Consider the following 24,096-nt stretch of genomic DNA (forward strand, 5'->3'; position numbering starts at 1 on the left):
GGGAGCAACTGAGGAGCAGGAAAATCGACGTTTCAGGCAAAACCCTTCATCAGGAATAAGGTTGGGAGCCTCGGGGGTGGACAGACTGGAAGCTAGTGCCTAGTGGAATACCACACGAATCTCTGCTGGGTTCCCCATTATTCGTCATTTATATAAATGACATAGATGACTGTGTGGAGGGTTGGCTTAGTAAGTTTATGGATGACAAAGATTGGTCGGGTATTTAAAAGTGAGGTTAAGTGTCTTGGGCAACAAGATGATATAAACTGGATAGTCAAATGGGCAAACAAATGGAAGATGCAAATTAACCCTGAAAAGTGAGAGGTGATTTACTTTGGAAGGAGTAATTTAACAAGGATGTATTAATTGAATGGCATGATAGTAGGAAGTTCTGTGAAACAAAGGGACCTTAGTGTTTGTCCACAGATCTCCGAATGCAGAAGAGCGTGTTAGTAGGGTGATAAAAAGGGCACTGGGGACACTTGCCTTTAACAATGGAGGCACAGAATATTGAAGCAGGATAGTCATGTTGGAGTTGTATAGAACTTTGGTGAAACCACTGCCGGAGTTCTGGTCACCACCTTACTGGAAGGATGTGATTGCACTCGAGAGGATGTGAAAGAGATTCACAAGGATGCTGATTGGGAGGGAATATTTAAGTTATGAGTGAAGGTTGGATAGACTGTTTCTGCTGGAGCACAGAAGACTGCAGGGGTGATCTGATTTAGGTGTACAAGATTATGAGGGGCACTAACAGACAGGATAAGGAGCAGCTGTCCCCCTTAGTTAAAGGATCACACATTCAAGGTGAGGGGCAGAAGGATTTCTTTTTGTTGGGGGGGGGGCAATGTGAGGAAAACTTTGTTTAACCAGGAGGGCGATGACAGTCTCTTTGGGCCAAATGACTCCATGAACAGCACATATAGGTGAAGTGACAAGACACCCCACAGCGGTTGACAAATCTGGCTACGTCTATGTTAGATGCTGCTTTTGCCTATCAAAGGTGACTATATTTCAAAATAGTTCATTAGTTTTTGGAAAATCCTGCAGACTTGAAATATTTTAATGCAAGTATTGCTCAAAATCCACTGGGCAAAAAGTTTGGATGGTAAATTGTATCATTACTGCACCAGCATAATTGTTACTAGTGTCAGGCCTCCTGCTGGTACTTTCAGGACCTTCCTTTGATGTACAAATCTGTTTAAAAACAATGCTCCAAGTAAATAGTGCCATCTGGACAGATTCTACAGAAGGTAAATTATTGGAGATAAAATTAATTTATTACTGGAAAAACTTGGGTTAATAAATTGCAGCCTGTATTCAACCAAGTTGATTGAGTTCTTTAACGATGTAATGGAGAGTGTTAATGGTAGTACAATCGCTGTTATGTATAAAACTTACAGGAGGCTTTTAGTAAAGTAGGGGGCTGGTTAGCGATGCAGAGTGATGCCAGTGTGGGTTTAATTCCCTCACCAACTGAGGTTACCATGAAACACAGAACTTCTCAACCTCTCCCCTTTCTTAAGGTGCGGTGACCCTCAAGTTAAACCACAACCTGTTGTCTCTCTCTAATGAGAGAGTAACCCTATAGTCCAGAAAGACTATGGTGACTCTAACTTAATGTTGTGGTTCTGTTCGCCAAGCTGGAAATTGGTGTTGCAGACGTTTCTGCCCTGTCTAGGTAACATCCTCAGTGCTTGGGAGCCTCCTGTGAATTACCATACATCAAGAACATTTCTGAACTGACAGCCAGACTACTGCGACCACTAGGACTCATAACAGCACACAAACCAACAGCCACTCTCAGACAACTCACCAGGACAAAGGACCCGATATCCAGCATGAGCAAAACCAACGCAGTGTACAAAATCCCATGCAAGGACTGCACAAAACACTACATCGGACAAACAGCTAACGATCCGCATCCATGAACACCAACTAGCCATGAAACGACACGACCAGCTATCCTTAGTAGCCACACACACGGATGACAAGCAACATGAGTTCGACTGGGACAACACTACTATTATAGGACAAGCCAAACAGAGAACAGCCAGGGAATTCCTAGAAGCATGGCACTCATCCACAGATTCTATCAACAAACACATCGACCTGGACCCAATGTACCGGCCACTGCAACGGACAGCTGGAAGCGGCAGAGACAAACCACTATAAATGCCGGAGGAAACATCACAGAAGCGCTTCACAGGAGGCTCCCAAGCACTGAGGATGTCGCCTAGACAAGGGATGAAATGTCTGCAACACAAATTCCCAGCTCGGCGAACAGAACCACAACAACGAGCACCCGAGCTACAAATCTTCTCACATGCTTTGAACTCTAACTTAATGAAGTACCACATAATGAACAAAGTGTTGGAGAAACTCTGCTTCTCACGGTACAGATTTCTTTTTATTCTTGTGAGATGTGGGCGTCACTGGCTTAACAGCATTTATTGCCTGTCCCAAGTTGCCCTTGAGAAGGAGATGGTGAGTTACCTTGTTGAATCTCTGCAATTCATGTGCTGTATGCAGACCCACAATGTCTGAGGGAGGGAATTCCAGAATTTTGACCCAGTGAAAGTGAAGGAATGGTGATCTATTTCTAAGTCAGGATGGTGAGTAGCTTGGAAGGGAACTGTGTATCTGCTGTCCTTGTCCTTCTAGATGGAAGTGATCAAATGCTGCCGAAGGATCTTTGGAGAATTCCTGCAGTGTATCTTGTTGCTGTTCAAGTTGCCCTCGAGAAGGCAATGCCTTGATTGAACTGCTGCAGTCATTGTGAAGGCGGCAATAATTTGAGATAAAATTAATTTGTAGGTAAACTTAAGGCCATTAGGAAAGGATTTTCAGGATTTAGCATCTGGAGGAAGGTGTGAATACTCCTGGATGGGGTGCCAATTAAGTGGGTTGTTTTGTCCTGGATGGTGTCAAGCTTCAAGTGCTTTTGGAACTTCACCCATCCAGTCAAGTGGGGACTATTCCATCACACTCCTGACTTATGCCTTGCAGATGGTGATCAAACTTTGGGCAGTAAGGACATGCTTCACCAAAGCATTCCCAGCCTCTGACCTGCTCTTATAGCCACTGCATTTATACGGCGAGACCACTTGAATTTCTGGTCAATGGTAACCCCCAGGATATTGATGGTGATAGTGACACCATTGAATGTCAAGGGCGGTAATTAGATCGTCTTTTTTTGAGATGGTCATTGCCTGACATTTGCGTATTGCAAATGTTACTTGCTACTTGTCAGCACGAGTCTGGATATTGAGCTGAAAATGCATTGCTGGAATTGCAGCAGGTCAGGCAGCATCCAAACAGCAGGAGAATCGACGTTTCGGGCATGAGCCCTTCCTCAGGAATGAGTAAAGTGTGTCCAGCAGGCTAAGATAAAAGGTAGGGAGGGGTGTTGGAAATGTGATAGGTGGAAGGAGGACATGGTGAGGGTGACAGGCCGGAGTGGGGGTGGGGGCGGAGAGGTCAGGAAGAAGATTGCAGGTTAAGGAGGTGGTGCTGAGTTCAAGGGTTGGGACTGAGACAAGGTGGGGGGAGGGGAAATGAGGAAACTGGAGAAATCTGAGTTCATCCCTTGTGGTTGGAGGGTTCCTAGGCGGAAGATGAGGCACTCTTTCTCCAACCGTCGTGTTGCTATGGCCTGGCGATGGAGGAGTCCAAGGACCTGCATGTCCTTGGTGGAGTGGGAGGGGGAGTTGAAGTGTTGAGCCACAAGGTGGTTGGGTTGGTTGGTGCGGGTGTCCCAGAGGTGTTCTCTGAAACGTTCCGCAAGTAGGCGGCCTGTCTCTCCAATATAGAGGAGGCCACATCGGGTGCAGCGGATGCAGTAAATGATATGGGTGGAGGTGCAGGTGAATTTCTGATGGATATTGAAGGATCCCTTGGGGCCTTGGAGGGAAGTGAGGGGGGAGGTATGGGCGCAAGTTTTGCATTTCTTGTGGTTGCAGGGGAAGGGGAACCTCTACTCCCAACCGGGAGTAGAGTTTGGGTTGGTGGGGGGTGTGGACCTGACGAGGGAGTCACGGAGGGAGTGGTCTTTTTGGAACGCTGATAGGGGAGGGGAGGGAAATATATCCCTGGTGGTGGGGTCCGTTTGGAGATGGTGGAAATGATGATGGATGATACGGTGTATATGGAGGTTGTTGGGGTGGTAGGTGAGGACCAGTGGGGTTCTGTCCAGGTGGCGATTGGAGGGGCGGGGCTCAAGGGCAGAGGAGCGGGAAGTGGAGGAGATGTGGTGGAGGGCATCGTTGATCACATCTGGGGGGGGGGGAAATTGCGGTCTTTGAAGGAGGCCATCTGGGTTGTACGGTATTGGAACTGGTCCTCCTGGGAGCAGATGCGGCGGAGACAAAGGAATTGGGAATATGGGATGGCATTTTTACGGGAGCAGGGGGGGAGTCGTTCGTAGTCTAGGTAGCTGTGGGAGTCGGTCTGTAGTCTAGGTAGCTGTGGGAGTCCGTCTCCTAGACTCTGGATATTGTCTTGCCAAATTTGAACGTGAACTACTTTAGCATCCAAGGAGTCACAAATGGTGCTGAACATTTTTTTCTATCATTGGCAAGTATCCCCACTTCTGAGCTTATGATAGAGAGAAGACCATTGATGAAGCAGCCAAAGATGATTGGGCCTCGTGAGGAACTCTTACAGAGATGTCCTAGAGCGGAGATGACTGACCACCATCAATAATGAGAGGCCACGCTTTCAAGATGAGAGGTGAAAAGTTTAAGGGGGATACACGCAGCAAGTACTTTACACAGAGGGTGGTAGGTGTCTGGAATGTGTTGCCGGCAGAGGTAGTAGAGGTAGGCATGGCAGATTCATTTAAGCAGCGTCTGGACAGATGCATGAGTAAGTGGGGAACAGAGGGATACAGATAGACCCAGATGTACATAATGGAAACAGACCCTTCGGTCCAACTCGTCCATGCTGACTAGATATCCCAACCCAATCTAGTCCCACCTGCCAGCACCCGGCCCATATTCCTCCAAACTCTTCCTATTCATATACCCATCCAGATGCCTCTTAAATGTTGCAATTGTACCAGCCTCCACCACATCCTCTGGCAGCTCATTCCATACACGCACCACTCTCTGCATGAAAAAGGTGCCCCTTAGGTCTCTTATTTCTTTCCCTTCTCACCTTAAACCTATGCCCTCTAGTTCTGGATTCCCTGACCCCAGGGAAACGACTTTGTATATTTACCCTATCCATGTCCCTCAAATTTTGTAAACCTCAATAAGGTCACCCCTCAGCCTCCGACGCTCCAGGGAAAACAGCCCCAGCCTGTTCAGCCTCTCCTTGTAGCTCAAATCCTCCAACCCTGGCAACATCCTTGTAACTCTTTTCTGAACCCTTTCAAGTTTCACAATATCTTTCCGATAGGAAGGAGACCAGAATTGGATGCAATATTCCAACAGTGGCCTAACCAATGTCCTGTACAGCCGCAACATGTCCTTCTAACTCCTGTACTCAATCCTCTGACCAATTAAAGAAAGCATACCAAACAACTTCTTCACTCTCCTATCTACCTGCGACTCCACTTTCAAGGAGCTATGAACCTGCACTCCAAGGTCTCCTTGTTCAGCAACACTCCCTAAGACCTTACCATTAAGTGTATAAGCCCTGCTAAGATTTGCTTTCCCAAAATACAGCACCTCGCATTTATCTGAATTAAACTCAATCTGCCACTTCTCAGCCCACTGGCCCAACTGGTCCAGATCCTGTTGTAATCTGAGGTAACCCCCTTCGCTGTCCACTGCACCTCCAATTTTGGTGTCATCTGCAAACTTACTAACTGTACCTCTTATGCTCGCATCCTAATCATTTACATAAATGATAAAAAATATGAGGACCCAGCATCAATCGTTGTGGCACTCCACTGGTCACAGGCCTCCAGTCTGAAAAACAACCCTCCACCACCACCCTCTCTCTTTTAAGTTTGGGCCAGTTCTGTATCCGAATGGCTAATTCTCCCTTTATTCCATGATATCTAACCTTGCTAATCAGTCTCCCATGGGGAACCTTGTTGAATGCCTTGCTGACGTCCATATAGATCACATCTACCACTCTGCCCTCATCAATCCTCTTTGTTACTTCTTCAAAAAACCCAATCACGTGTGTGAGATATGATTTCCCATGCACAAAGCCATGTTTCCAAATACATGTACATCCTGTCCCTCAGGATTCCCTCAAACAACTTGCCCACCACTGACGTCAGGCTCATTACTCTACAGTCCCCTGGCTTGTCCTTACCACCCTTCTTAAATAGTGGCACCATGTTAGCCAACCTCCAGTCTTCTGGCACCTCACCTGTGACTATCGATGACATAAGTGTCTCAGGAAGAGGCCCAGTAATCACTTCTCAAGCTTCCCACAGAGTTCTAGGGTACACATGATCAGGTCCTGGGGATTTATCCACCTTCATGCGTTTCAAGACATCCAGCACTTCCTCCTCTGTAATATGGACATTTTCCAAGATGTCACCATCTATTTCCCTACAGTCTATACCTTCCATATCCTTTTCCACAGTAAATACTAATGCAAAATACTCGTTTAGTATTTCTGCAGCTCCACATAAATGCCACATTGCTGATTTTGAGGGGCCCTATTCTCTCCTTAGTTTCCCTTTTGTCCTTAATGTGTTTGTAAAATCCCTTTGGATTCTCCTTAATTCTATTTGCCAAAGCTATCTCATGTCCCATAAGACATAGGAGTGGAAGTAAGGCCATTCGGCCCATCGAGTCCACTCCGCCATTCAATCATGGCTGATGGGCATTTCAACTCCACTTACCCGCATTCTCCCTGTAGCCCTTAATTCCTTGAGACAACAAGAATCTATCAATCTCTGCCTTGAAGACATTTAGCGTCCCGGCCTCCACTGCACTCTGCAGCAATGAATTCCACAGGCCCACCACTCTCTGGCTGAAGAAATGTCTCCACATTTCTGTTCTGAATTTACCCCTCTAATTCGAAGGCTGTGTCCACAGGTCCTAGTCTCCTCACCTAACGGAAACAATTTCCTAGCATCCACCCTTTCCAAGCCATGTATTATCTTGTACGTCTCTATTAAGTCTTCCCTTAATCTTCTAAACTCCAATGAATACAATCCCAGGATCCTCAGCCGTTCCTCATATGTTAGACCAACCATTCCAGGGATCATCCGTGTGAATCTCTGCTGGACACGTTCCAGTGCCAGTATGTCCTTCCTGAGGTGTGGGGACCAAAACTGGACACAGTACTCCAAATGGGGCCTAACCAGAGCTTTATAAAGTCTCAGTAGCACAACAGTGCTTTTATATTCCAACCCTCTTGAGATAAGTGACAACATTGCATTCGCTTTCTTAATCACGGACTCAACCTGCGATTAAGAAAGCGAATGCAATGTTGTCACTTATCTCCAGAGGGTTAGAATATAAAAGCACCGTTGTGCTACTAAGACTTTATAAAGCTCTGGTTAGGCCCCATTTGGAGTACTGTGTCCCCTTTTTGCACTTCTGATTTCCCTCTTAAGGATACTCCTACTGCCTTTATACTCTAAGGATTCACTCAATCTATCCGGTCTATACCTCACATATGCTTCCTTGGGGCATAACATCGAGGGCCGAAGGGCCTGTACTGCGCTGTAATGTTCTATGCTCTTTTACTTAGGAATTGGGCGACAGGTTTAGACAGTAGATTTGGATTAACTCAGGCTTGGAGGGCCGAAGGACCTGTTCCTGGGCCGTAAAATTTCTTTGTTCTTTAACCACCTTCCTATGATACTGCCAGACCTGAGGTTCACCAGTACTTTGTGGTGGTCCAGACGTCTGCACCCTCAGACCTATGTTTTCATATTACCATAGAATGGACTTGGGCAAACCAAAATTGAAGAGATTAAAGGGGGACTGACATTCAAACAAAGAGGTCAATTTATAGATTAACTATATATTCTCCCTATGATCTGGCTGCTGTGGGATTTCAATTTAGAGCTGCATTTTAATCAAATCAAAGGCACTTCTGCTAAAAAATAATCAATCATAAAAGTCTAATGGGATGGAAAGTATTTAGAACATAGTGTTAGTTCAAAACATTTTTATTCGAATAAACCGATATGGAATCATAGAATGATACAGCAGAGGTCATTCAACCCATCGGATCTGTGCATGCTCTTTGCAAGCCTCATTGCTCTGCACTCCCCTCCACCCCCTACCCCTTACTTCCACCTGTACATCTCTCAGTAATCCAGCTAAAATAAGTGACTTTTCCCACTATAAACATTGTCATAATTTTATCTACCACTTCATATTTTTCTTCACTATTGCCACAAGTTATTGTTTCATTGCAAAGTACTCATTTACTCAGCGTCCACAAGATGGTCTGGTCCCTGACCGGCCCCAGTGCTCCTCTAACTACCCCTTCTCTGTTGATGCTTATAAAAGGCTTTTGAGTTTCCTTTCACATTACTCACTGATTGAATCTCAAACTGTATTAGCTACTTTCATTTACTTTTTCAGCTTTATTCTCTGCACTTTTATGTTTTAGTTCATTTTCTCGGATATCAGGAAGTCAGTATTTACAATTCTTGTGCTTTGTCTATTGACATCTTTAGTCATCCAGGAAAATCTAGTTCTTTTCCCCTCTGAGAGATAGTGTAGAGTGTGGATCTGAACCAAGTCCTCTTTGAAGGCTTTCCATTGTTTACACACTGATGGACCTGCCAATTAGATGTCTTTTCAGTTCACCTTCCAACAGTTGAATATAAAAATGCTCGATTGTTTCATATCCTATTCAATAATACTCCAAATCAACATTACCGCCATTCACTGCATGCTGTTCAAAAGAAACAGGCTCCACTTGCTCAACTTAATTTCCCCAAGTCAGAGCTAAACGTTCTGGCCAAGCATGTTGATTGTAACCAGGTATCTAGTTACCATTACATCTCAAGGATATTTTTAAGTATAGTCTGTAAGTCAGAACAAAATATTCACTGGGGAGATTATTTACAATCCCTGCTCTCCAACAGAACATCGAACATTACACCACAGTACGGGCCCTTCTGCCCATGATGCTGCGCCGACCTGTGGAACCAATCTGAAGCCGATACTATCCCATTTTAATCCATATGTTTATCCAATGAGCATTTAAATGTCCTTAAACTTGGCAAGTTTACTACTGTTGCAGGCAGTGCATTCCCCGCCCTTACTACTCTCTGAGTAAAGAAACTAACTCTGACATCTGTCCAATATCTATTACCCCTCAATTTAAAGCTATGTCTCCTCGTGCTCACCACCACCATCCAAGGAAAAAGGCTCTCACTGTCCACCTTACCTAACCCTCTGATTATCTTATATATCCCAATCAATGAAAGCTTTTACTCCATCTCTTCGGGTTGCTGGTGATATATCATCCCGATTGGAAACAGGAATAAAAATACAGATTCTTTGTTCTTTAACTAATATCTCACAGAATCAGAGTCAGAGAGATTAACAGCATGGAAATAGACCCTTCAGTCCAACTCGTCCATGCTGACTAGATATCCCAAAAACTCATCTAATTCCATTTGCAAGCACTTGGCCCATATCCCTCTAAACACTTCCCACACGTATACCCATCCAGACGCCATTTAAGTGTTGTAATTGTACCAGCTCCTCCACTTCCACTGCCAACTCATTCTATATACACTCCACCCTCTGTGTGAAACATTTGTCCCTATGGTCTCAAATTTTTCTCCTCCCACCATAAACCTATGCCCTCTAGTTCTGGACCTCCCTATGCCAGGGAAATAAAACCTTGTCTATTCATGCCCCTCGTGATTTTATAAACCTCTATAACGTCACCACTCAGCCTCCGACGCTCCAGGGAGAACAGCCCCAGCCTATTCAGCCTCTCTCTATAGCTCAAACCCTCCAGCATCCTTGTAAATCTTTTCTGAACCCTTTCAAATTTCACAATATCCTTCTTATAGAAGGAGCTTCGATACAAAACAGTGATTAGTTAATTTCTGTGCATGTCACAAACATTATTCAGAGGATGAAACATTTATCACAACTCCCTCCCCATGCCTTTAATACTTCTAATCATAGTGGCCTTTTGTTTGAAATATTAAACTTAATATAAACTGTTAATAACAGATTTCATTGCTTACCTTTGCATTTACTTCATCTTTTTTATCAGAGGCAATTACTGTCCACATATCATGGCATCCAGGTAGTTCAAAAGTTGTGACCACTTGGGCACGAATACTTCGCTGTTTGAAAAGAAAAGCACAAGCTTATATGGTTAGTTCATTCCCATAATTCCCATTGGATGAACTCTGCTGCATTTCAATTGAATTGTCATTGCTATAACGTTTAGATGCCAGCCTGGCTTGTACATGTTATGGTTGCTGCTCAGGAACATGCTGTAAATGGTTCTACGAGATCGGGGGATGAAGGTGTGGTGACTAGTAACCTAGATTCCCACACTGGGTCAGGAGTTAAAATTCCACTAAGGCAGCTGGTAAAACCTAACTAAATTAATCAATTTAATAAGAAAACTAGAATTGAAAGTCAGTTTCAGCAATGATGTTGACAAAACTATCAATGCCACAACAATTCATTTAGTTCACTCAGGTCCTTTAGGAATACTGAGTTCAATTCTGGTCTCCCAGCTACAGGAAACTTTAATCTTGAAAAGGTGCAGAAAAGATTTACAACGATGTTGGGACATCATGTTGCAACTGTATAGGACATTGGCTAGGGCACTTTTGGATTATGGCGTTCAGTTCTGGTCTCCTTGATACAGGAAGTATGTTGTGAAACTTCAAATGGTTCAGAAAAGATTTACAAGGACATTGCCAGGATTGGAGGGTTTGAGCTATAAAGGAGAGGCTGAATAGGCTGGAGCTCTTTTCATAGAACAGAACACAATCCCTACAATGTAGAAACAGGCCATTCGGTACATCGAGTCCACACCAACCCTCCAGATATCATCCCACCAAGATCCTAGCTCCTACCCTACCATTGTAACCCTGCATTTCCCACAGCTAATCTACCTAGCTTGCACATCCCAGAACACTACAGGCAATTTAGCATTACCAGTCTACCTGACCTGCCTATCTTTGGACTTTGGAAAGAAACCAGAGCACCTGGAGTAAATCCACATGGATACAGGGAGAAGATCTGTGTGGAGTTTGCACAGTAGTCTGAAATTGGACTCAAAGCCAGGTCCCTGATGATGTGAGGCAGCAGTGTTAACCAATGAGCCACTACTTTCTTTTTCCCCCAGAGCATCAGATGCTGATGGGTGACCTTGGAGGGGTTTATAAAGTCATGAAGGGCACAGACAGGGTGAAAAGCCAAGGTATTGGTCCCAGGGTAGGGGAGTCCAAAATTAGAGGGCATAGGTTTAAGGAAACAGACCCTTCAGTCCAACTCGTCCAAACTGACCAGATATCCTAAATTAACCTAGTCCCATTTGCCAGCATTTGGCCATTACCCCTCTAAACCTTTCCTATTCATGTACCCATCTAGATGCCTTTTAAATGTTATTGTACCAGCCTCGACCACTTTCTCTGGCAGCTCATTCCTTACAAGCACCACCCTCTGTGAGAAAAATTTACACCTTAGTTCCCTTTTAATTCTTTCCCCTCTTACCTTAAACGTAGCCCTCTAGTTTTGGGCTCTCTTTACCCTATTCATGCCCCTCATGATAAACCGCTATAAGGTCACTTCTCAGCTGTCGAAGCTCCAGGGAAAATAGCCCCAGCCTATTCACCATCTGCCTATAGTTTAAACCTCCCAATCCTGGCAACAACCTTGTAATTCTTTTCTGAACCCTCCCAAGCTTCACAACACCCTTCCTATAACAAGGTGATCAGAACTGAATGCCATATTTAGTGTACCATGCCGTCGCAACATGACATCCCAACCCTTATACGCAAGGCACTGCCCAATAAAGGCAAGCATGTCAAACAGCACCTTCACGATCCTATCTACCTAAGACTCCACTTTCAAGGAACTATGAATCAGCACTCCAAGGTCTCTTTGTTTAGCAACACGCCCCAGGATCTTACCAACTCTGTGGGAAGCTAGAGAAGTGATTGCTGGGCCTCTTGCTGAGATATTTGTATCATTGATTGTCACAGGTGAGGTGCCGGAAGACTGGAGGTTGGCAAATGTGGTGCCACTGTTTAAGAAGAGCGGTAAGGACAAGCCAGGGAATGATAAAGCCAGTGAGCCTGACCTCGGTGGTGGACAAGTTGTTGAAGGGAATCCTGAGGGACAAGATGTACATGTTCAAAGTTTGTGAAAAGATTTGTAGCTCGGGTGCTCGTTGTTGTGGTTCTGTTCGGCGAGCTGGGAATTTGTGTTGCAGATGTTTCGTCCCCAGTCCATGTGACATCCTCAGTGCTTGGGAGCCTCCTGTGAAGTGCTTCTGTGATCTTTCCTCCGGCATTTATAGTGGTTTGAATCTGCCACTTCCGGCTGTCCGTTGCAGTGGCTGGTATATTGGGTCCACGTCGATGTGCTAATTGATTAAATCTGTGGATGAGATTCAATCAATAAGCACATCGACGTGGACCCAATATACCGACCACTGCAGCGGACAGCTGGAACTGACAACTGGAAGCGGCAGATTCAAACCACTACAAATGCCAGAGGAAAGATCACAGAAGCACTTCACAGGAGGCTCCCAAGCACCGAGGATGTCACCTAGACAGGGGATGAAACGTCTGCAACACAAATTCCCAGCTCGGTGAACAGAACCACAAGAACAAGATGTACGTGTATTTGGAAAGGCAAGGACTGATTAGGGATAGTCAACATGACTGTGTGTGGAAAATCATGTCTCACAAACTTGATTTTCTTGAAGTAACAAAGAGGATTGATGAGGGCAGAGCGGTAGATGTGATGTACATGGACTTCAGTAAGGCGTTCAACAAGGTTCCCCATGGGAGTCTGATCAGCAAGGTCAGATCTCACTGAATACAGGGAGAACTAGCCATTTGGATACAGAACTGGCTGAAACGCAGAAGACAGAGGGTGGTGGTGGAGGGTTGTTTTTCAGACAGGAGACCTGTGACCAGTGGAGTGCCACAAGGATCGATGCTGGGTCCTCTATTTTTTGTCATTTACATAAATGATTTGGATGCGAGCATAAGAGGTATAGTTAGCAAGTTTGCAGATGACATCAAAATTGGAGGTGCAGAGGACAGCGAAGGGAGTTACCTCAGATTACAACAGGATCTGGACCAGATGGGCCAGTGGGCTGAGAAGTGGCAGATTGAGTTTAATTCAGATAAATGCAAGGTGCTGCATTTTGGGAAAGCAAATCTTAGCACGACTTATACACTTAATGGTAAGGTCCTAGGGAGTGTTGCTGAACAAAGAGACCTTGGAGTGCAAGTTTATAGCTCCTTGAAAGTGAAGTCGCAGGTAGATAGGATAGCGAAGGCAGCGTTTGGTCAGAGTATTGAGTACAGGAGTTGGGAGGTCATGTTGCGGCTGTACAGGACATTGGTTAGGACACTGTTGGAATATTGAGTGCAATTCTGGTCTCCTTCCCATCGGAAACTTGAAAGGGTTCAGAAAAGATTTACAAGGATGTTGCCAGGGTTGGAGGATTTGAGCTATGGGGAGAGACCGAACAGGCTGGGGCTATTTTGCCTGGAGCATCAGAGGCTGAGGGGTGACCTTATTAGAGATTTACAAAATTATGAGGGGCATGTATAGGGTAAATAGGCAAAGTCTTTTCCCTGGGGTCGGGGAGTCTAGAACTAGAGGGCATAGGTTTAGGGTGAGGGGGGAAAGATATAAAAAAAAGAGACCTAAGGGGCAACGTTTTCGCACAGAGGGTGGTACGTGTATGGAATGAGCTGCCAGAGGAAGTGGTGGAGGCTGGTACAATTGCAACATTTAAGAGGCACTTGGATGGGTATATGAATAGAAAGGGTTTGGAAGGATATGGGCCGAGTGCTGACAGGTGGGACTAGATTGGGTTGGGATATCTGGTCAGCATGGACTGGTTGGACCAAAGGGTCTGTTTCCATGCTGTACATCTCTATGACTCTAAGTCCTGCCCTGATTTGCCCTTCCAAAATGCAGCACCTCACATCTATCCAAATTAAACTACATCTGCCATTCCTTGGCTAATTGGCCTGTCGGATCAAGATCCTATTGTACTCTGAGGAGGCAACTTTTTCATGCAGAAGGTGGTGCGCATATAGAATGAGCTGCCAGAGGAAGTGGAGGAGTCCAGTACAATTACTATTCATGTACCCATCCAGATGCTTTTTAAATGTAAGAGTTGATATGGGCCAAATGCTGGCAAATGGGACTAGATTAATTTAGGATATCTGGTAGGCAAGGACACGTTGGACGGAAGGGTCTGTTTCTGTATTATACAACTTCATGACTCTAAGACTCTTAAGATTAAAGAGCGTCCCCCCCAGTTATTAGAGTAACGCCCTGAGTCTAGGGCTGAAACCAGTCTGAAGCTGAAGTAGGGAATATCTTGTTTCATTTCCCAGCTTTCCTCTTTTCTGAGGCGTGAGCGCAATCCCGGGAATACACTCCTAATGTCACGATTTTTCAGAGGGATTTGTATTTTTTACTTGCTGTTTTTGTTGTATATGCTCAGAAGTTACAATGCCATTTTTGTGCAAAGTTTGGAATTAAACGGGTAGTACTGTCCTCAGAATTAACATCCACCAATACACCTGGACAGCGAATCGGAGATAAATGCAAACATCGTTGAGGAAAGATGTTGAAGATTCGGTCTATGCAGTTATCACATTCTCCATAAATCACAAAAAAATCCTACAGTCTTTTCAGAAATATAGCAAAAGCGCAAGAACCCCAGTTATTTACTGGGATTTTTCTTCAGCTAAAGGACTGCTGAAATTCTAGAGATATCAAGCTGAAGCCTTTCTCCATAGAGAGAAACTTGGGGGTAAGAATTATACTTCAGCCGTAACCATTTATTCTTTCAGGAATGTCATTGGCAAAGCCCCCATCATTTGTTAACCTTAGCACGACTGAGTGGCTTGCTAAGATATTTCAGAGGGGAGTTAAGGAGTCAACCACATTGTTATGGAATCTGGAATCACATGTCCAATTCATCGGGATGTACAGCATCGAAACAGATTGTTCAGCCCAACTTATCCATGCCGAACAGATATCCCAAATTAATCTAGCCCCATTTGCCAGCAATTGGTTGATAATAAGTTTGTTGACAACACAAAAACTCCCTGTGGTAGTTACGGATCATGAGGATTTGTTGGGAGTTTTCTATAGGCCTCCAAATAGTTCCAGAGATATAGAGGAAAGGATTGCAAAGACGATTCTGGATAGTAGTTGTTATGGTGTCTTTAACTTAACTTTCCAAAAATTGACTGGAAATACTATAGTCCAAGCACTTTAAATGGGTCAGTTTTTTGTCCAGTGTGTGGAGGAGGGTTTCCTGACACTGTATTTAGACAAGCCAGCAAGGGGCTAGGCCACATTAGATTTGGTACTGGGTAATGAACCCAGCCACGTGTTAGATTTGGTGGTAGGTGAACACTTTTGTGATAGTGACCGCAATTCGGTTATGTTTACTTTAACGATGGAAAGGGATATGTATACATCACAGGACAAGAGTTATAACTTGGTGAAAGACAATTATTTTCGATTAGGCAAGATTTAGGATGCGTAAGATGGGGAAGGAAACTGCAGGAGATGGGCACAATTGAAGTGTGGAGCTTATTCAAGGAACAACTACTGGGTGCCCTTTATTAGGGTGTACCTGTCAGGCAGGGCGAAAGTTATTGAGTAAGGGAGCCGTGGTTTACTAAGGAAGTTGAATCTCTTTCAAGAGGAAGGATGAGACGTGAAGGCTCAGTTAGGGTGCTTGAAAGTTACAAGCTAACCAGGAAAGACCTAAAGAGAGAACCAAGAGGAGCCCAAGAGGAGCCAGGGCAGAACATGAGAGGTCATTGGCAGATGGGATCAAGGAAAACCCTGAAGCTTTCCATAGTATATCAGGAATAAAAGAATGACGAAAGAAAGATTAGGGCCAATCAAGGGCAGTAGTGGGAAGTTGTGCGTGGAGTCCAAGGAGATAAGAGAAGCACTAAATGAATATTGTTCATTGATATCCACTCTGGAAAAAGACAATGCTGTCAAGGAAAATACTGTGATACAGGATACTAGATTAAACGGGATTGAGGTTCGCAAGGAGGTGTTACCAATTCTAGAAAAGGTGAGAAAATTCCTGGGTCGGATGGGATTTAAGGAGAAAGTGAGGACTGCAGATGCTGGAGATCAGAGTTGAAAATGTGTTGCTGGAAAAGCACAGCAGGTCAGGCAGCATCCAAGGAGCAGGAGAATCGACGTTTCGGGCATGAGCCCTTCTTCAGGAAACTGCCCGAAACATCGAATCTCCTGCTCCTTGGATGCTGCCTGACCTGCTGCGCTTTTCCAGCAACACATTTTCAGCTCGGATGGGATTTATCCTAGGATTCTCTCCGAAGCCAGGAAGGAGATTGCAGAGCCTTTGGCCTTGATCTTTATGTCGTCATTGTCTACAGGAATAGTGCCAGAAGACTTGAGGATAGAAAATGTTGTTCCCTTTTTCTAACAGGGGAGTAGAGACAACATTGATCATCTAGAAAAGATTAAGTTGATTAGGGATAGTCAGCACGGTTTTGTAAAGGGTGGGTCGTGCCTCACAAACCTTATTGAGTTCTTTGAGAAGGTGACCAAACAGGTGGATTAGAGTAAAGCGGTTGATGTGGTGGATATGGATTTCAGTAAGAAGTTTGATAAGATCCCCCACAGTAGGCTATTGCAGAAAATACGGAAGAATGGGATTGAAGGTGATTTGGTGGTTTGGATCAGAAATTGGCTAGCTGAAAGACGACATGGTGATGGTTGATCCTGGAGTTCAGTTACTAGTGGGGTACCACAAGGATCTGTTTTGGGGCCACTGCCATTTGTCATTTTTGTAAATTAACTGGATGAGGGCGTGGAAGGAGGAGTAGAAAAGTGAGGTGATTCCCTTTGGAAGGAGCCTGTACTGCACTGTAATGTTCTATGCTCTATGATTGCCAGAGGATACAGCAGGATATAGATAGGTGGAAGACTTGGGCAGAAAAATGGCAGATGAAGTTTAATCGGGACAAATGTGAGATGATGCGTTTGGGAAGGTCTAATGCAGGAGGGAAATATTGCATATCTTCGAGTAACAGTCTAAGCATTTTGACTACTTTTGGAGGTTAAATTTACAGGGTTGGCTATTACATGGATACTACTTTTGAGTGGATCAAATTAATGCCCACCAAAATTCATACTATTTCATTTGCAGAAGCCCAAGGGATCTCTGAATGAATAAAGACAAAAAAAACCCAACATATTACAGTAGTTCTGAATATCCAGAGCAGTGTGGGATGGCCAGAGGACTGGAAGACCTGGAACAGAGCAGGACGACCGGCACACTGACTCATCAATATCGATATATCTGTGAAGAACTAAGGTCGGCTTTTACATGAGATATATTGAAAATTCCAGATTTTTGTAAAAAGCAGGGGCCAATGTTTAAATGAGACCATACTACAGTACATACCAGTGCTTCCAAATAAACCTGTCGGGCTATAACCTGCTGTTGTGATTTTTAACTTTGTCAAGTATATATGGTATACAGCAAACATACTAAGGAACTCATAGTAGCATCAACATACAGAGGGGTCAAGATTTCCAGGTCCACAGTTCCCTCAAAGTGGCAACATATGGGATAAGGCAGTCAAGACAGCATATAGCATGCCTTCACTGATCAGGGAATAAAGTATAAAAACTGGCAAGTCATGTTGCAACTGTATAGAACTTTAGTTAGACCACATTTGGAATATTATGTCCAGTTCTTGTCGCCACACGAGCAGAAGGATGTGAATGCTTTTGAGGGTACAAAAACAGTTGACCAGAATGTTGCCTGATTTGGAGGGTAACAGTTATGAGGAGAGATTGGGCAAACTTGGCTTGTTTCCACTTAAATTTCCAAGGATGAGAAGCGACCTGATAGAAATTTTCAAAATTGACAGGCGCGGATATAATGGATAGTCAGAGTCTTTTCCCAAGGTAAAAACATCAATTACAAGGGGACATAGGCTTCAGGTTAAAGGGGATAAGTTTAAAGGAGGTTGAAGGGCAGGCATTTTTGTTTACACACAGAGGGTAGAAAGTGTATGTAATGCACTGCCAGAGGGGCTAGTGCAGGCAGACACAATAGCAATGCTTAAGTGGCATCTAGACAGATACAGGAATAGGCAGTGAATTGGGGAATACAGATTGCATAGAGACAAAAGTTTTTGTCGAGAAAGGCATTGCGTGTCAGCGCAGTCTTGGTGGGCCAAATGGCCTGTTCCTGTGCTGTGCTTTCTTTGTTCCTTGTATTCTAGCTTTCTTGAAATGAATGCTAACATTGCATTTGTCTTCTTAACTGCCAACTGAATCCATGTTAGCCTCGCAAACCCTAAACTAGAACTTCAGATTTCCAAAGCCTTTCTCAGTTTAGAAAACTGAGTCTAAGCCTCTATTCCTCCTACCAAAGTAGCCTCATTTTCCCATATGGAATTCCATCTGCCACTAATTTGCCTACTCTCCTAGCCTGTTCAGGTCCTCCTGCAGCCTCCCCACTTCTTCCCTGCATACAAGATGGCGCAAATGAGCAACTTCAGATGACGCCGACATAGTGAGCTCGCAAGGAGTCGCACAACAGCAGATCTAATTCTAACATTTCTTATAACCATTGTACACTTAAACTTAAATTCTGCATGCCGGTCTAGTTTTTCTTTCCCCATCCTATGATCTATATGTTCTTGCTTATTATAAATCTGCCTGTACTGCTCACAAACAAAGATTCTCCCTGTACCCACAGGTGATACATTCCAAGACCTATCACAGAAGCCAGAAACTGTAGGTAGCTGTGAACCCATTCCTTTAAATCGGAAATTTACCTTCCTAGCAACCCCCTGGTCCCGGAACTTTCCCTGTAATATGTTCGGAAACCGCAGAAATCGGACCCACGGATACAGCAGTCGGCCTTTACTCAGGTACACGTGACAATCAAACCAAATCAATGCTACCTGCCCCTCCACCTATCTTTGTCATCTGCAAATTTAGCAACAATGCTCTCAGTTTCTTTCAAAAGTCAAGCGTAGCTTTATTTGTCATTTCTACCATATACAACTGATACAGTATAAGCAAGACAGCGTTCCTCCAGGACCAAGGTGCTACATGGACAGCACAAACTACACGATCATATGCAGGGCGGCATAAAGTGCCTAAGAAGCGCAAAACACGCAAGATGGCACAGTAATTCCTATTATGTCAAGACAATAGGCACAGTGGTGTACAAGGTAAAACTCCACGCTTCAGGCTCACTGCCTTTATTCCTGATGAAGGGCTTTTGCCCGAAACGTCGATTTCGCTGCTCGTTGGATGCTGCCTGAACTGCTGTGCTCTTCCAGCACCACTAATCCAATACAGTGGTGTACAAATTACAGTGCAATAAAAGAATGATAATTAATAAAATATTGTTCTAGCAGCAATTCAAAATCACGCAAAGAGCTTCAGATGGAATAGAGTCTGATCATACAATGTTAAGGAGCTTGATGGCGTGGGAGAAGAAACTGTTGCAGAGTCCGGCTGTAAGAGACCGAATGAACATAGAACGTAACAACACAGCACAGGCCCTTTGGCCCTCGCTGTTGGGCTGACCTATGCAACCAATCTGAAGCCCATCTAACCTGCACTAATCCATTCTCGTCCATATGCCTGTCCAATAACCATTTAAATGCACTTAAAGTTAGCGAGGCTACTACTGTTGCAGGTAATGCGTTCCACGCCCCTACTACTCTCAGAGTAAAGAAAATGCGTCTGACCTATATCTATCACCCTTCAATTTAAAGCTAGGTCTCCTCATGCTAGCCATCGCCAGAGGAAAAAGGCTCCCACTGTCCAACCTATCCAACCCTCTGATTATCTTTACATGCCTTAATTAAGTCACCTCTCAACCTATTTCTCTCTAAGAAAAACAGCCTCAAGTCCCTCAGCCATTCCTCGTAAGACCTTCCCTCCATACCAGGCAACATCCTGGTAAATCTCTGAACCCTTTCAAAAGGTTCCACATCCTTCTTATAATGCAGTGACCAGAACTGTACACAACACTCCAAATGTGGCTGTACCAGAGTTTTCCACAGCTGCTGCATGATCCCATGATTCTGAAACTCAGTCCCTCTACCAATAAAAGCTAACACACTGTATGTCCTCTTAACAATCCTATCAACCTGGGTGGCAACTTTCAGGGACCTCTATACATAGACGAGATGATCTCTCTGCTCATCTACACTGCCAAGAATCTTACGATTAGCCCAGTACTCTGTCTTCCTGTTGCTCCTTCCAAAGTCAATCACCTCACACTTTTCCATATTAAACTCCATTTGCCAGCTCTGCAACTTATCTATGTCTCTCTGTAACCTACAACATTCTTTGACACTATTCACAACTCTATCGACTTAGTAAATTTGTGAATGACACTAATGCATCCTTCTATGTGCTCATCCAGGTCATTTATAAAAATGAGAAACTACAGTGGCTCCAATACAGAGCCTTGCAGTACACCATGAGTAACTGAACTCCAGGATGAACATTTCCCACCAAACACCGCTCTGTCTGCTTTCACCTAGCCAATTTTGGATCCAAACCGCCAAATCACCTTTAATCCATGCTTCTATATTTTCAACAATAGCTTACTGTTGGGGACCTTATTAAACATCTTATTGAAATCCATATACACCGCATCAACCGCTTTACCCTCATCCACCTGTGTGGTCACCTTTAAGGTTTGTGAGGCATGATCTACTCTTCATAAAACCATGTTGACTATCCCTAATCAACTTAATCCTTTCTAGATGATGATAAATCCTCTTATAACTTTTCCAACACTTTACCCACAACCGAAGTAAGGTTCACAGGTCTATAATTTCCAAGGTTGTCTCTACCCCCCTTGAGCAAGGGAACAACAAATGCTATCCTCCAGTCTTCGGGCACTACTCCTGTAGACAATGACAACATAAGGATCAAAGGCTAAAGGCTCGGCAATCTCCTCCCTGGCTTTTCAGAGAGTCCTAGGATAAATCCCATCTGGCCCAGGGACTGAGCTTTTTTCCAGAATTGCTAATACCTCCTCCTTATCTACCTCAATCCCACCTAGTCGAGTAGCTTGTATCTCAATATTCTCCTCAACCACGTTGTCTTTTTCTAGTGTGAATACTGACGAAAAGTATTCAATTTAGCACTTCCCCTATCTCATCTGACTCCACAACTTCCCCTTACTATGCTTGATTGGCCCTAATCTTACTCTCATCATTCTTTTATTCCTGATATAGCTATAGAAAGCCTAAGGGTTTTCCTTGATCCTATCCACCAATGACTTCTCATTCCAATAGAACTTCCTATCTGTCCCCTAACTATGGAGTCCTCAAATGACTAATGCTTTGCTCCTCTTCCCTCTTCCCTTCTCAGCAACAGGGACAGATTCTGTGCCAGAGACCGTTTATCCATGGTAGATCGCCCCCACCCCCACACAGTATCCATAATGGTATATTTGTTGAGGGGAACAGCCATAGGGGATCCCTGCACTGCCTGCTTTCCTCAGCCTGCACAGCAAGTAGAGACACTGCTGGGCTTTCTTGGCTATGGAGCTGGTGTTGAGGGACCAGGTGAGAGTCTCTGCCAGCTGGACTCCAAGAAATTTGGAGCTCTTCATGATCTCCACATAGAAGCCAATGTCCAAACAAGTGGTCGCTCCATGCCCTCCTGAAGCCAACAACCATCTTTCATCTTGTCCACATTCAGAGACAGGTTGTCAGCTCTGCACCAGTCCATTAGTCCTCCTCTCTGTACACTGACTTGCATTCCTGGTAATGAGACGCACTACAGTCATATCATCAGTGAACCTAATGAGATGATTTGAGCTGTGCACCATTGCACGGTTGTGTTTCAGCAGGGTGAACAGCAGTGGAATGAGGACATAACCCTGGGGAGCCCCCATGCTCAGTGTGATGTTGTTCCCAATCTGCGCTGACTGAAGTCTCCCAGTCAAGTAGTCCAGGATCCAGTTATAGAGGGAGGTATTTTGACCCAGCAGACTTTCATTTCCAAACAGGAGCTGAGGAACGATATAATGTTGAATGCAAAGCCAAAGTCTATGAACAGCGGTGTCCTCCTTCTCTAGGTGGGTGAGGGCCAGATCGCGGGTGGTGGAAATGGCATCATCTGTTGAGCAGTTTGGACATTACACAAACTGCAGGATGTCCAGTGAAGGGACTGCAAGGTCTTAATATGCCTCATCACCAGCCTCTCTAAACACTTCATGACGATGGGTGTTAGCGCAATGCAGCGTTGGTTGTTGAAACAGGATGCTGAAGACTTCTTCAGCACGTGGACGATGGTAGCAGCCTTGAAGCACGTTGGAACAATGGTGCAGCTCAGAGAGGTGTTAAAGATGGCCGTGAGAACATCTGCCAGAACGTCAGAGCATCCTCCCAGCACTCTGCCAGGGGTGTTCTCTGGTCCAACAGCCTTACGTGGGTAGACTCTGCAAAGGGATTTCCTCACGTCACAGCACCCGGTCACTGGTTTTGGCGGCGGGGGGCACAGGACTTCCTCGCTGCCATGTCATTTCATGCCTCAAACCGCAAACAGAAATTGTTCAACTCATCCAAGAGGAAAGGCCTCAGGCCTCACCAGCACAAGCAGGTGATGCTGTTCTGTGATTGATAATGGCCTGAATGCCCTTCCACATGCTCCGCATCCTGCTGCTGTCCCGAAAATGGCCGCATATTCAGTGTGTGTGCCCTCTTTTCCTCTTTGATAGTCCAGGTCAGGTTGGCGCTCGCTGTTGTTAGGGCATCCTTGTCATCTGCTCTGAAGGCGGAATCACGGGGCCTCAGCAGCTCACATACCTTTGCCCTCATCCACAGCTTCTGGTTGGGGCACTGTCTTAGACACAGTGATGCCGTCAATACACTTGCTAATGTAGCAAATCACCGACACCATGTACTCCTCTAAGGTGGAGTTGCCATCGGTTGGCACTTCCTTGACCACGTGCCAGTCAGTTCACTCAAAACAGTCCTGAAGAGCAGGAACGGCTCCTGCCAGCCAGGTTTACACCTGCTTCAGAACTGGTTTGACATGTCTGACGAGTGGTCTGTATGTTGGGATTAGCACAACAGAGATGTGGTCTGAGGAGCTGGGGTCAGGCCAGGGCTCTGCCCTGTATGTGTTGGGGATATTTGTATAAACAAGATCCAGCGTGTTTCCCCGCTGTCACTGCAAAGTCCACACGCTGATGGAATTTAGGGAGTGCAGTCTCGAGAGTCACATGGTTGAAATCTCCAGCTGCTAACAGCTCCTTACAGTTCACAGAGAGCCTCCTTAACATTGGTACTGGGAGGAACATACACCCCACCTATAAGGATAGCAGTGAAGTCCCGTGGCAAATAAAATGGCCTGCATCCAAATGGAGACTAGCACGGAGTCTTTGCACCATTTCATGTTGATGTAATTACACAGACTCCCACCCTGAGCCTTACCGCATCGAGCTGCCCGTCTAAGCTGGAAGGCAGTGCCTGGAACTCTGTCACTAAGCCATGTTTCCGTGAAAACAAGGACGAAGCAGTCGGTGAACTCATGCTGAGAAGCCTACCACTGTCGAATACAGGCCAATTTATTGCCCAGGGAGCAAACACTGGAGAGCAGAATGGACGGTAGAGATGGCCGACTAGGCCTTGTTTTTAGCCCAGCATTAACCCCTGCCTGCTTACCGCGCTTCTGCCTCCTCGCACACTGCTTCCGATGACTCAACACCCAGCCACCGGCATCAGGGGAGGCAGAGGACTGGAGGCCTGGTCTGCAGCAAGCCGAGATCACACATTACAGCAGCTACTGAGCCTGGAGAGAGACTCTGATGGACAACAGCAAGACAGTTAGTGAGTTCAGAGCATGACTCTGGCAGTGGCATCAAGGAGTCATCTTACAGAGGAGCGAGCATGAGGACCCGATATCGGGAGAGGCAACGTTG

General features: G+C 45.0%; 1 protein-coding gene across 2 annotated transcripts in view; it reads right to left on the reverse strand.

The window, feature by feature from the left end:
• Positions 1 to 24,096, reverse strand: part of cpsf1 (cleavage and polyadenylation specific factor 1) — a 170,811-nt gene that overhangs the window by 65,182 nt on the left and 81,533 nt on the right. For both annotated transcript variants that reach the window (XM_072576446.1, XM_072576445.1), the window contains exon 17: positions 10,142 to 10,243. In XM_072576446.1, coding sequence (XP_072432547.1) covers positions 10,142 to 10,243 — 102 coding nt within the window. The remainder of the gene's footprint in view (positions 1 to 10,141; positions 10,244 to 24,096) is intronic.

The sequence above is a fragment of the Chiloscyllium punctatum genome, chromosome 8, assembly GCF_047496795.1.
Source record: "Chiloscyllium punctatum isolate Juve2018m chromosome 8, sChiPun1.3, whole genome shotgun sequence".
NCBI classification, from domain to species: domain Eukaryota; kingdom Metazoa; phylum Chordata; class Chondrichthyes; order Orectolobiformes; family Hemiscylliidae; genus Chiloscyllium; species Chiloscyllium punctatum.